The 9,732-nt window shown below is 37.4% G+C and overlaps 2 protein-coding genes and 1 non-coding gene across 3 annotated transcripts; 1 reads left to right on the forward strand and 2 right to left on the reverse strand.

Annotated features, from left to right (window-relative positions):
• Positions 1-692: 692 nt before the first annotated feature.
• TRNAC-GCA lies at positions 693-764 on the forward strand. Its single transcript has one exon. It is a non-coding gene; the product is annotated as a tRNA-Cys (tRNA).
• Positions 765-1,149: 385 nt separating this feature from the next.
• LOC113338745 (chlorophyll synthase, chloroplastic-like) lies at positions 1,150-5,457 on the reverse strand. The gene is made up of 15 exons (XM_026584133.1): positions 5,224-5,457; positions 5,099-5,146; positions 4,897-4,985; positions 4,301-4,388; positions 3,931-4,016; positions 3,746-3,832; positions 3,486-3,551; positions 3,316-3,399; positions 3,153-3,214; positions 2,558-2,633; positions 2,401-2,463; positions 2,217-2,298; positions 2,002-2,078; positions 1,615-1,662; positions 1,150-1,440 (listed from the first exon to the last, which is right to left on the reverse strand). The coding sequence occupies exons 1-15, from the start codon at positions 5,333-5,335 to the stop codon at positions 1,378-1,380; spliced, it is 1,131 nt and encodes a 376-aa protein (XP_026439918.1). The 5' UTR covers positions 5,336-5,457; the 3' UTR covers positions 1,150-1,377.
• On the reverse strand, positions 5,223-9,203 carry LOC113338746 (protein SCO1 homolog 1, mitochondrial-like). Its single transcript, XM_026584134.1, has 7 exons — positions 8,991-9,203; positions 8,693-8,893; positions 8,404-8,494; positions 7,950-8,162; positions 7,649-7,738; positions 7,405-7,537; positions 5,223-6,229 (listed from the first exon to the last, which is right to left on the reverse strand). The coding sequence occupies exons 1-7, from the start codon at positions 9,165-9,167 to the stop codon at positions 6,088-6,090; spliced, it is 1,047 nt and encodes a 348-aa protein (XP_026439919.1). The 5' UTR covers positions 9,168-9,203; the 3' UTR covers positions 5,223-6,087.
• Positions 9,204-9,732: the final 529 nt, after the last annotated feature.

The raw sequence follows: 9,732 nt of genomic DNA on the forward strand, positions 1-9,732 counted from the left end.
CCGCAACACCTTGGAAAAAATGATGACTTGAATCACTATCCACAGCTTGCAGCCCTTAGCTGCCGCCATTGCAAAATTGCACTACAGCTGGGGGGAGACACAATTGAGTCACGTGGTACTTGTGAGGAATCAGAGTATCATCAGTGTGTTGAAAAATCAAGCCAGAAGATGCCAGAAAGGTTAGGTTTACTACTGAGCTCTTTACTTGTCTAGACTATTGAAGTCAAGAAGACAAGTGTCCCTCTCATGGGGTCATGAACATAAACAAACTGCACATTATATTTGTGCGTGTCATCCATGCTCTGAATCTTGAATCTAAGACGTGTTTTATGCGTGGCAGGTTCCTCGATGATTATAAATGATTATCCGATGTTTTCACACTTCACTTATATTAAATTATTATAATCATCTCTATCATTGTTTTTGGTCGGTAGAGTATTCCGAGTGAGCTAACAGTGAACTGTGAACTGTGAAAGTCTAATAGAGAGCGTCTTCAAAGGTTTTGAAATTACAGCTGAGCTGATGGCATCTGGACAGCAACAGCCGAGCAGGTCGGAACTTGATGAGAAGGAGAGACAAGGAGAGACTGTTGTTCCTGGTGGGACTGGTGGAAAGACGGTTGAAGCTCAACAGAATCTACCAAAACCGGTTGTTTGTTAAATGAGTAATAAAATTTTAATGTAGCACCTCAAGGGTCCATAGCTCAGTGGTAAAGCATTTGACTGCAGATCAAGAGGTCATCGGTTCGAACCCGGTTGGGCCCTTTTTTTATTTTTGATTTTTCTTGTCTTAACTTTGTTTGATTTTTTGATATTTGTTGATCAAGGACGAAGCCGTGGAGGGAAGACAGGGAAGGAATAACTAGGGACTGAAGGGTACCAGGAGATGGGTCGAAAGGGTGGTCGCTCCTCTCAATCCGGTGGTGCAGCTGGAGGGGCAGAGGCGCAAGTCTCTAAGAATGATCTTGATGAAGATCTAGATGTAGACGAGTCCACAATGTAAAAGAAGAGGGTAGTTTTTGCTTATGGATGTTCTAAATAAAGCCTTTGTTGGCAGCAAACTAATTTGTACCGAGTAGTTTATCCGTGTAATAGCAATGTTCTCAATTGACAACATTGCACCTGGTTAAGATAGTAGGTTGAACTCATACAAAACGAAAAATATGCACCTAAAAGGAAATTCAATTTACATAGCACCTGGTTACCCATACAAATTACAACATAGGTTGAACTCTGGAGAAGATTGTTTGATAAAAAAGCTTATTCTGAGACTACTCTTTTACAAATATCTAAACAAAATTTATTTATTAGAAACCTACCCTGAAGCTCTCCAGGACTCGGTCTTGATCTTACCTATCAGCATCTCCACACCCGAAGATTAGTGACTTGTTGCTAATGCAGTAACCAAAAGACCCAACACAAGGAAAGGTTGTGCACTAGCCTGTAAATCAAAGATTCAGTTTCGAGCAGATTTTCAAGAAAGTGTTTAGCATTTTTTACCTAGTTAACGGACTCGTATGACCCATACCCACCAAAATATAAAAGTGGCATTGAGGTTAAACACTAAACTTAAAACAAAGGCCATGGACATCTGTTATTGATTCTCGAAAATTACCTGGTATTTGACATCATATCTGATAGGGTCCTTCAAGAAGTATTGGAACTGCAACAAAGATGAAACTAGTAAGGATACACCCTATATTTGGGTTCTGTAGTGTTGAAATCTGAATTAAGCTGGCTAACTGATCACGCAGTGTTCTACATATATATCTTGAACTGAATTGGACTTGGTACAGTAGGGGCAAAAGTGGTCGATTTAGAAACATCAAACATCAGGTTATAATTGTTCGGGACCACAATAAAGATTTAGATAAAATCCAGCTGAACATAATTTACTGGTATTAGGCAGTGAGGACATAGCCTCACAGGCTAGGTATGAAAAGCCTGTTCTGGAATCATTTTGAAGTGATGAGGTCATATGCTCAAAAGTTAGTTTTCTTACCTGAAAAACCACTTGAGGAATTATCAGACCAAGTAGAGCCAATGCATAGTACAGTTTACCAGCATATAAAAGATAACCTGCAATAACCACAAAATAGTACATAAAAACAGAGTTGCGGAAGCAATATGGAGTTTCAAGCAGTCAAGTGTGACTCGGTAAAATCAGCAGATACAGATAGGCAATTGTAAAGTTCGAGCATGGTTGTAGCAGCATACCAGCAACAGATAACTGAGTTATGTCAATGGCACCAACGCAGATCCATTTGGCAGCATCAACACCAAAGGCCACAGGAAGTGACTGGTTCAAGGAGCATGGTGGTGAAATTAGTTAGTTTAAATGGCACACGAGGGGACACTCGAACTTCTACACTCAAAAAGATGGTGGGGAAGTATATGATACCTGTAATCCCATGGCTCTGTCTCCTTCAATACTTTTGAAGTCATTAATGATGGCGATACCTAGCTGACATTTGAAATCAAGAAATTACGTAATATTAGGTTTGGTACTTGGTTATGCTGGATCATAAGTGTCTGAAGTGCTAGACTGGAGAGCATACCCCAGCTGTGCTGTACAAGATTGTGAGGACAATTATGTCTGGCGTAAGAGTTCCAAATAAAGCTTGGCCAGCCCACCTGCCAAATACAATGGTTTGGTATAATCATGTCAGTCGGTTTAAACGTGCTTCTAAATCTTACGGACAAACAAGTCTACATAAAAAATCCAATGTTGCTCTCAGCCGAACAATATCTGTACTGTAGGGTTCACAGAAACCCAAGTTGGGTCATCCAATTGGTTGGTTCCAGCTTCCAAAAGGAGGATCTACTATGTATAATATGCGTAGAGAACTGACGAAGTGCAAAATAAAGTGTCTTCCTAACCCAGGTTTGGAAATAAAACAAACTTCACAAAGCAGCATGGGAGGTACAACAATTTTGGGTTTTTCAACGACGACCAAAAAAGGATTTGTGTGCCTCACTAGGTCACTTGTCTAATATGTCCTATGGCTGTGTAATATCTGCAAGTCCTGACCAGGTTCCTTAGTTAACAAAGTCGATAATATAAGTCAGATAGCGTACGCAACAACGCCAAACATCAAACATCTTAAGTGTCTGTTCTGCAAATGAAATTTCCTTAGTTAAAAAAAGACACACCATGGTAAACTGATATAGCTCGCTCCTAGTGCAAAATTTCCAATCCATCCATTCTGTTTTAGCTGCAATATTCGAAGCGTAGGTAGAATATAAGCTACTTGGATTCTTTAAAGTAAATCTTGACAATTTTAGTAATGTAGCAGCAAGAAGAAAATGACTTTACCTTCAGAGGTGGAGCAGAATATATGTATGATAACAACGATCCACCAACAGCAAGGTAAAAAATGGTAGGAAAATTGTGCCCTGCCTACAAAGAGATGGAATGTAAGACTAGTCAATTATTATAATTTATAAATATAATAAGGAAAAGCCAAGACTAGTTAAGAAACCTACCCACACGTCTAGAACACCAGCGATCCCAAGGCCTCCTAAAAGTAACACCCAAATCTGGGTAATCACCTGAAATAACAGTTGCGTGAACAAATTAGTGACCCTATTTGAGAGTCATTTGGCATGGAAACAACCAAGATGATGTGTAAAAGTTGAAGTGCTACATGAGGGAAACTGTAAAAGTTAAAAGCCTCACAAAATAAGAACAAGTCAAATGGTATGAACATATAATGGATTGCATGGTTAATAATTTAAGTACACACCTCACTTTCAGATATCGCTCCTGAAGGAATTGGACGGTAAGGTTCATTTATCGCATCAATATCTCGATCATACCAATCATTAATTGTCTTCAAGATAAAATCAGATTTAGGAAATCATTTAGTACGAGAAATTTGAATCTGACCAAGCTAATATATGAATTATACTAAGAGGAGAGACAAGTTACCTGTGTATAACCGGTGAGACATGGTCCAGACATAATCATGCATAGAATTGATTTAGCAACATCTTCCACTCCCCAGTGGAAGTTACCTGCAATGTAAACATACTATGAGGTGAAAAAGAGTCTGAATAAAATCCCTTAAAGTTATACAAAGAGCACTAGCAGTCTAGCACCACTAAGTGAGTGTAATGAATGGAGTCATAATCCATATCTTTCCATTGTTATATTCGGCTAAGAGTATCGTAGCAACTAGGAATTGATGTCAAGAAATAAGCCAAACATATACTGTACACAATTGTGAGGCGGATTCCATCATACACCAAATACAATCATAACAGCATTAGATAAAATTTTAAATAGAGAGAATGATTACCGGAAGCAGCAGCACCACACACCACTCCCCAGATTAAAGGTGGCCAAGTAACAGGCTTCATAAGTTGAACTCGAATCTTCAGTTTATTCTGGATACGACATAATCGAACAATATCAAAGTTTTAGTATCCATATCTGTCTTCACTTGTCTCCATGGTCAGCCGATCTACAACTATATATGCTTTGTTGATAATTGGAAAAATGAGTCACTATTTAAATCATAAAATGATAAATGCCCCTTTAAAACACACTGGCCTCACAACAACACATGCTATCTCAACTGGAGAATTCCCTGCAGCACACTTGCGAGAAGGCTCCTTACAAGCGAACTACCAGTGGGCAATTCAAATTCCCGCATACTCAATAATCACGGGGAGCGGCCAAGGGTCAGATAACACTAGACTAACCAAGCTCTCATTGACAGTCATGATCCATGTGGTAATAGTAAACATAAGTACAAATATGCATGAAATGGAAGCTCATATAAGTAAATTAGATTATTCTGGGTCTCTCAGTCTCATTGTCCATCCCACAATTACAAGAACTAATCTAGAATTTAAGCAATTTCCAATAGAAAACAAAAATCAAAAGACTCACAGTTTCTTGTGCAGCTCCCTTAATGCCAAGAATCTGATTGATGCTCGAACCACCATCACTTGGTGCCTTATCAGGTGCCTTAGATTTAACTACCACACAAAAAGGAAACCAAAACCAAAACCAAAACCAAATCAAAATTTGAGTACATTGGAAATATCTTACACCAAAGAGAAAGAGAGAGAGAGAGAGAGAGAGTGTGAACCTTCGTCTTTAGCATTTGTTTCTGCAGCTCTGATGATAGATTTTCTTCCTGAAAAATGAATGAGAGTCAGTTTTCTGAAGGAGATAAACATAGCTTAAAATTGCAAGAATATATGGTGTACTTACTAGTGAGAGAAATAGAATTTGGTCTGAAAACAGAAGAAGATTTATTTAAAAGGCGAACAGCTCCTCCTTTGTTTGATACTCTTATAGATGATAAGTTCAGTACGGTCGCCATTGACGACCTTAACCTTTACAAATTCAGTTCAGTCACTAACTGTGTAGATAGAAAGAGAGGAAGAAGATTTTAGCTGGAGAAAAAATAAACGGATAACAGAAGAGGATAGCTTCGGGCTTGTGTGACAGGTTGCCCATGAGGCCCATGATGACAGAGCTCTCCTATCGCCGTAGGATTTTCATTCCGTTTGGTGTTGTCAGGTTTGGATATTTTTTCAGATTTGATTATTTTCTCTTGACTCCGATGTTTGGCCAATCGAAACTTGTGTGCGGAGCTCCATACGGTAAGTTTTGGGTACCTAGAAACATTGAGATTTGAGAATACCAATTCATCTCCAGGATTACAGGCAATGGCTCATCAGAAATGTGGAAATATAGCCATAGGCCCAAAGCCCAAAGGATAGATCCGCTCTCTGGGACACTTCTAGGTTCCAACATGCATAATAATAGCTCTGAGAGATATCACAAGCTGAGACAAAGTTCAGGCACTCTCCATTTCAGATGGAATTCAGTAAAGACAAAAATACAAGTAAACACCATGTAGAAGAGCTATTCAGAAAGATAATACATATCCATGGCGCAACCTTTTGTCACTAAAAAAATGATGGTCAATTATTCTTTGTAAATTTCTGTTGTATAACATCAGTTCTAACAAATGGGTAAATAAGCGAAAGATAATGTTGGTCATTCATATCAATCTCATAACCTGACAAAATTTAAGGAGGAAGCCATCATCCCTGTGATTCATGAGAATCACAAATTGAAAAGACGCGCAAAGAGACTTTTACTTTGGCTGTACATCTTAACCTCGTGAATTATGCCATCAGTAAGTGAATCCACATTTTCATTCTTTCCAAAATATTTTGTGAATTCCATCTCAGGGTTCATCAAATACCTGAAATTAATTTTGCATAGATACTGTCAAATTGAAGTCAAGTCCACCTACTCAAGGTTACTCAAGTGGTTCAACTTAAATAGAAGTAAACAGATAAACTTGTTTATCCATCATTGAAAGCTTATTAATCAGCACACAAGATGTTGAACAAACAAGAAAACATCACCCATAATTATAACACAGAAGGCTAACTATAAGGAATGAAAGCTAACATGCAATAGGTTCCACACGAAGTATTCTCCCAAATTTCATTCAATAATCCACGGTCCTAGTTGCATTTTCAAGATTTTCACAGATAACACCATTTAGGATTGGCATAATTGTATGACTGCTCTCATCTTAGCACTTATATTATGTTCGCATTTCACCTCTACATTTAACAATACACAGCTCATTCCATGAAAGGATAGAGCATTACAAATATTTGCACATGCCTTTCTAGTAGCCAAGAGATATGGACAATTGGTGATGGCTACATATCAGTTTCTCAAAATGATAGGAACAGATACTGTACCACAAAAAAGAGATTCGCCATTGGGTGTTACTTACAGAACAAAGTTCATTTAAACCTATCAGTTCTACCATTTTGAAGAGCGGATGTAAGGATAGCATAATCATGTAGACCTATAATCCTAGAATCATAAAGAAGACGAAGGTGGCATAGCTGATTACTCTCATCTTACTTAACACTTATATTATGTTTGCAGTTTTGCATTTCACCTCTACATTTAGCAACATACAACTGACTCCATGAAAGGATAGATTATTACAAATGTTTGCACATGCCTTTCTAATAACCAAGAGATAGGGACAATGGGTGATGGCTGCATATCAGCTTGTCAAAAATGATATGAACAGACACTGTGCTACCAAAATGAGACTCACCATTGGGTGTTACTAGCAGAACAAAGCTCATTTAAACCTATCAGTTCTACCATTTTGATGAATGGATATAAGAATAGCATAATCATGTAGACCTGTAATCCTAGAAATATAAAGAAGACGAAGGTGCTTGGTGCTTGGGTTGAGGAGTGAGGAACAAACATAGAAAACAACGAAATACACACACAATCACAAGAAACTCAGAAAACTCAAGGCTCAAGTTAGAAAGTAACCATTAAAAAAGGTGAGATGTAAACATAATTAGACTTGAACAGGCAAAAGGGTGGACATACATGATAATAGAATGATCCACAAGGTAGTCTGAGCCTTCCTCTTCTGTTTTCATATAATAAACTCGATAAGCACGAGCAGCTTTCTTTACTTCATCCACAGTACCAGTTAACCCGATTATCTTAGGATGGAATTCTGCACAACAACAGAATGTAAGCGATGTTGTACATGGAAAGTTATTACAAAGTTGCTGACATACCATGCATTTAAATTGAAGTGTTGCAGTGAAAGTGTATAAGATGATACCTTTGACATATTCACCGACTTGCTCAACAGTATCTCTCTCAGGATCGACTGATATAAATATAGGTACAATTTCATAACCTGATTTTTCCTCTGCAGGTAAGAAGAAGAAAGGTCAGACCATTGTTCCATACAAATTATGTCTCTAAAAGTATAGTTCAAGCAATTTGGGAATGGCAATTCAATATATGTGTTCCGTTTGTGTCTAAGGGGTAATGTAACATGTTCATATAACATGTTCATAAATTCTAGACACTGATTAACAAAAACAGTGTTCCATTGGCAAAAATTAAAAACCACTTACTTATTTTGTCTATTGCAGCTGAAAGTTTTATTAGCTCATCTGGACAAATATCCGGACAATGAGTGAAACCAAAATAAATCAAATTCCAGTTTCCCTTAAAATCCTTATCCGTGACATATTTTCCATCTTGGTTAACAAGCTTGAATTCACCACCAATATTTGCTTTTCCAGCTGATGGTCCTTGTTGAACGGCAGTGGAGGCTTTATGTATACCTGAAAAATAACATAAAAAGGATGATTAAGGTGTTGCATTTGGGAAACCCTAAAAGTTGCCTGAAAACCAGATTACAATGGGATTATGGGAATCAAGGTACAACGTGAAATCCGCGAAAAAAGAAATGAAATGGAAGTGTTCAATTAGAAGACTTGAAATGAAATTTTGATTCTCGCATCTCTCTTCCAGTACCAACATTCTGATATTACTAATCTAATCCTACTCACCGTAGTAATCTACCTTCTATATGCCGTTTCTTCTCCTGCTCAAAATAATACAGAACTCCTCCTCCAGTTACTAGCAGTAAGAAAAAACTCAACCATGAAACCGGCTGCAAACATGAAAGAAATCACCCAATTCAACAAAACACAATAAAATAATTCCCAAGTACAAAACAAAAAATCTCCACATTTCCATCAAAAAATGAAATATCTCTATTCTCTTACTGTCTTGCAGTAATCTGTTCATAGCAGATAATATTATATTCCCAATTTAATCAAAGCCGAAATGAAACCAAACTAAAACTTACAGCGCCTCGTACTGACTTCCTAGCATTTTGATCAGTCTGCTGCTGCTGGTGAGATGATGAATCATCAGTTTCACCTCCATTTTCTTTACTCTTCCCAGCATCTTCTATAAGGTTCTTCAATTTAGGGGTTTCAGGCTTAGTACATAAGTACCTATTATACAAACTCAAAGCACCATATTTTTGTCCAATTAGAGAAACAACCTGCAAATCAGTAGAATATTAGGGCAAAATCAAAAATATGAAACCCAAAGTAAAGTAAAATTAAAAAAAAAAAAAAAAAAAAAAAAAGTTTTCATACCGGTTTAGATTGTGGAATGAGACCATCAGAAACCCTAGTTAACATTTCACTGGAAGGTAATACTGATGATGATGGGTTCAGCAAAGAACTCAAATGATGATGAGTGCTGGTTACTAAAGTACGACCGAAGCACCGAATATTATGTTGATTTCTTCTAATTACGATAGACGAAGCCATCACGAATTCTTTCGAGATCACTTCACAGTGAAGAGGACGAAGGCGAAGAGGAAAATAAATTTTCAGGGGAGGAAAACCCTTTGATCTAATTATTCACGGGCTTTGAGAAGAAAGCCCAGTTAGGTTTTAAGTCGGTGTATAATGGCCCCAAGCCCATGTAATGTCTGCCTATAAATACCAATATACTCCCTCCATCCCACTATTAGATGAACGATATTTTTGGGACTACTCAAAAAATGGGGGGACTACTCTGAAGTTTTTGGGGTGGTTATTGGTAGTAATTTCCAATTACCCCTTATCTGATTTTTTTTTAAAATACCTACTTTACCCTTAATGATTAACTTAGTTAGTGTGATGATTAATTAGTGTTAGTGTTATGATTAGTAACTTATTAATTAGTGATTAGTGGTTCCATTAGTGGGATTGTTTTGTTCTAACATTATTATTGAGAGATAAGAAGAAGAAGAAGAAGAAGAAGAAGAAGAAGAAGAAGATGATACTTCAGAATCAGAATCAGAACCCCCTTTACCTCATTGTGTATTTGTCAATGCTTCTAATGATCCAA

The sequence above is a fragment of the Papaver somniferum genome, unplaced genomic scaffold, assembly GCF_003573695.1.
Source record: "Papaver somniferum cultivar HN1 unplaced genomic scaffold, ASM357369v1 unplaced-scaffold_19, whole genome shotgun sequence".
In the NCBI taxonomy this organism is placed as follows: Eukaryota; Viridiplantae; Streptophyta; class Magnoliopsida; order Ranunculales; family Papaveraceae; genus Papaver; species Papaver somniferum.

Bases quoted from the DNA above. Each gene is read 5' to 3' on its own strand.
- LOC113338745 (XM_026584133.1), bottom strand. From the start codon at position 5,335: ATGGCGACCGTACTGAACTTATCATCTATAAGAGTATCAAACAAAGGA. The intron at 5,147-5,223 runs GTAAGTACACCA...TTCATTTTTCAG, and splicing joins AAATTCTATTTCTCTCACTA to GAAGAAAATCTATCATCAGA. The intron at 2,634-3,152 runs GTGTGTCTTTTT...TGTATTTGGCAG, and splicing joins AGCTATATCAGTTTACCATG to GTGGGCTGGCCAAGCTTTAT.
- LOC113338746 (XM_026584134.1), bottom strand. From the start codon at position 9,167: ATGGCTTCGTCTATCGTAATTAGAAGAAATCAACATAATATTCGGTGC. The intron at 8,495-8,692 runs GTAAGTTTTAGT...TCATGTTTGCAG, and splicing joins GGAAGTCAGTACGAGGCGCT to CCGGTTTCATGGTTGAGTTT. The intron at 7,739-7,949 runs GTAAGTGGTTTT...TCTTACCTGCAG, and splicing joins AGCTGCAATAGACAAAATAA to AGGAAAAATCAGGTTATGAA.